Source organism: Vollenhovia emeryi, unplaced genomic scaffold (assembly GCF_000949405.1).
Source record: "Vollenhovia emeryi isolate VEMERY1.0 unplaced genomic scaffold, V.emery_V1.0 DF941244.1, whole genome shotgun sequence".
NCBI lineage: Eukaryota > Metazoa > Arthropoda > Insecta > Hymenoptera > Formicidae > Vollenhovia > Vollenhovia emeryi.
Window position 1 is genome coordinate 1,933 of NW_011965122.1, and position 2,503 is coordinate 4,435.

The 2,503-nt window shown below is 53.4% G+C and overlaps 1 protein-coding gene across 1 annotated transcript; it reads right to left on the reverse strand.

Annotated features, from left to right (window-relative positions):
• Positions 1-209: 209 nt before the first annotated feature.
• Positions 210-701, reverse strand: LOC105571085. Its single transcript, XM_012028558.1, has one exon. It carries the CDS (start codon positions 692-694, stop codon positions 224-226), a length of 471 nt encoding a protein of 156 aa, XP_011883948.1. The 5' UTR covers positions 695-701; the 3' UTR covers positions 210-223.
• Between the last annotated feature and the right edge of the window lie 1,802 nt (positions 702-2,503).

Consider the following 2,503-nt stretch of genomic DNA (forward strand, 5'->3'; position numbering starts at 1 on the left):
AGACGACAAACGGCACACGTTCCTTCCTACTGTGATTGTTAAAATTAAGCCACTTGTCCTCCTCGCTGGGTAATATGATCGCGCAGTCATTTATCTGTTGACAGTCCACGCTGTGGGCTTGCAACTTGACGTTGAAGCTAAAGTAGTGCAAACATCTGGAAAGACAAAAATTTTTAATATATATTTTTTCAAATAAAGTAAGTTTCACAAATCTTGTCGATACTCACCGATCGCAAATGTATTTCTTCTCCTTGTGTTTACTGAGCTGAGAACTGATGAGGCGGGATAAATTCTTTATCCAGACGAAGTGACCCACTTCAGCACCCCTCTGATCTTGTAGGTATAAAAGGTTCACGTGCTTCTCCTTCTTCTCATCGGCAACTCGTAGCGGTACGACTGTGCATTCCTTCTTCTTCTCGACGCTGTAAACGTTGATGGAAATACTGTTCAATTGTTCAATTTTTTTCACTTGGTTGAGTGTCATTGGAAAGCTAATGTCTCGCAGGTTTAGCACGTCGCTGTAATATGGATACGACGATTTGCGCTCCGCGTTTCTTTCAGCTGGATAGAGAGCAGCGACCACCGACCACGCGAAACACGCATTGTCCTTTGATAGTACGTTGATAGTACGTTTGATAGTACGTTGATCACCGCTTTCTTTCGTTTTACCACTTCTGGCATGTCTATAGGACATCCTGCACGCATAGGATTGCTCTTGTTCACGTTAATGGTTACGTTGTATATACGCGCCAGCGCCCACCCGTTATCACGCTCCTGAAACTCTTCGAGTTCAGCTAGAGTCGGACCGATTACGCGCGACTCGTACCACTGTTGTAGGTCCGTTGTAATAAACAGTTCATAGTTTTTGTATTTATGCTTTTGTTTGCACGTTTATCACCCGCCACAAACTCTCTGTTGAACATAGTATTCACCTTTACACAATTATAGCGCTCGATAGTGTCTCGCACATGCTCGATCACGATATCGCGAGCGTCATCGAGAAATTTGCGCGGGTCAATGTACTCCGCGTTAATTACCGCTCCGGTAAGCACGCGACTGTCAAACGCGGTGTCGATCTCGCGCCACGACAGTTGCGCTCTCGAAGAAGTTCCAGCACCGCCACCGCCGAAATGTACGAATCGCCTTTCAAGTCGGCACTTGACACTCTCGAGTCGCGCGATTCGAGCCACCAGCGATTGTCTGTTACCGATGGATAGCCTCGGACGCTTGACACGGCTATGTTCCTCTAGCTCTGCGATACACTCGCCGCATTGCTGCAGCCACCCCAAATAATCACCTAATGTGGTGATCCTGTCGGCTCGCTCCATCAGATCTTGCTATCGTTGTTCCATGTTGTCGCGCTAGCGTCTTTTCAGACTTTATACTGTCCACAATGTTTTTCTTCTCGATCTCGTATAAAATCTCCTACTGTGATGCGGCTGGCTTCCGAACCGATTATACAGGGTGTGACGTGACGCTTTTTGGCGCCCGTCACAGGGGCGAGTAAGCCCGACCGAGGGGGAAAGATTGAGGTGCCCTCTCACCCGGGAGGAGGCAGGCTCTTTTATTTGGCTTGGCGTTTGAGCCATATTTGCGTAGAATGTAAGGCCGTGAGGTTTGCGTTAGGCTACGGAGTGGTTGGTCCGGAACCCCCTTGTATCCTGGAGCAGCCTTCGAGGGAATCTCTACGGGACTCAGCGGTGCGGCGGCGTGGGCCCGGAGCCGGAAAGAAGCGTCGATCTCGATCAGGTCAAGTAACTACTCCCTTGCCGTTAACAAAATTTTGGGTCGGAAATCTATTTCGCATTTCTTGCAGCTGCAATGACATGGGACAAGGACGACGGCGGGACGGAGGGAAGCGTGCACGCCACTCTACCTCAGGGTGTGACTCCACCACGGGGCCGCCCCCACGCTCGGAAGGAAGGCCTGGGAGGATGAGACCAGGAGCCTGGCCAGCTATGGGCATCCTCGAGGAAGGTCAGAGCGGGCGGGGCGGGCCGCCGAAAATTCGCCGTCAGCCACGTCCGTTGCGTCGAACAGCGCGCGGAGCAACGGCCCAGGAGGGAGCAATCGATTGTGGGATCGATTGAAGGATCGAGGATCGAGGATCGTGCGCGACCGCGTGCGCGGCGCGATGCGCGGAGCGCTACCGGTGCCGAACGGGTCCCACGCCCGGCACTGTACGACGGGACGGCGACCAGAGAGGAGCACCTGGGGATCGACGAGCGTCACGGATTGTACGACCACCACTTCGGGCCTTCGCCTTCGGTAGGAGCGAAATCGGTAACCCCGCGTGTCGGTCGGGCCGTGTGGGCTCGTCCTCCTTGGCGACGAATTGCCCGGTTAGAGGTAGCGTGCCGGTATTAAGACCGGATTGAATCGCCCCCGACACGCGGGCGACGCCGCATTCCGCCAAGATACTCTCACTTGCCTCGTCTCTCCTCGGGGGCCGCCGCCTACGTCAGCCCGCGTCGATGCTTCGTCGCATATTCGGTCGGCCACG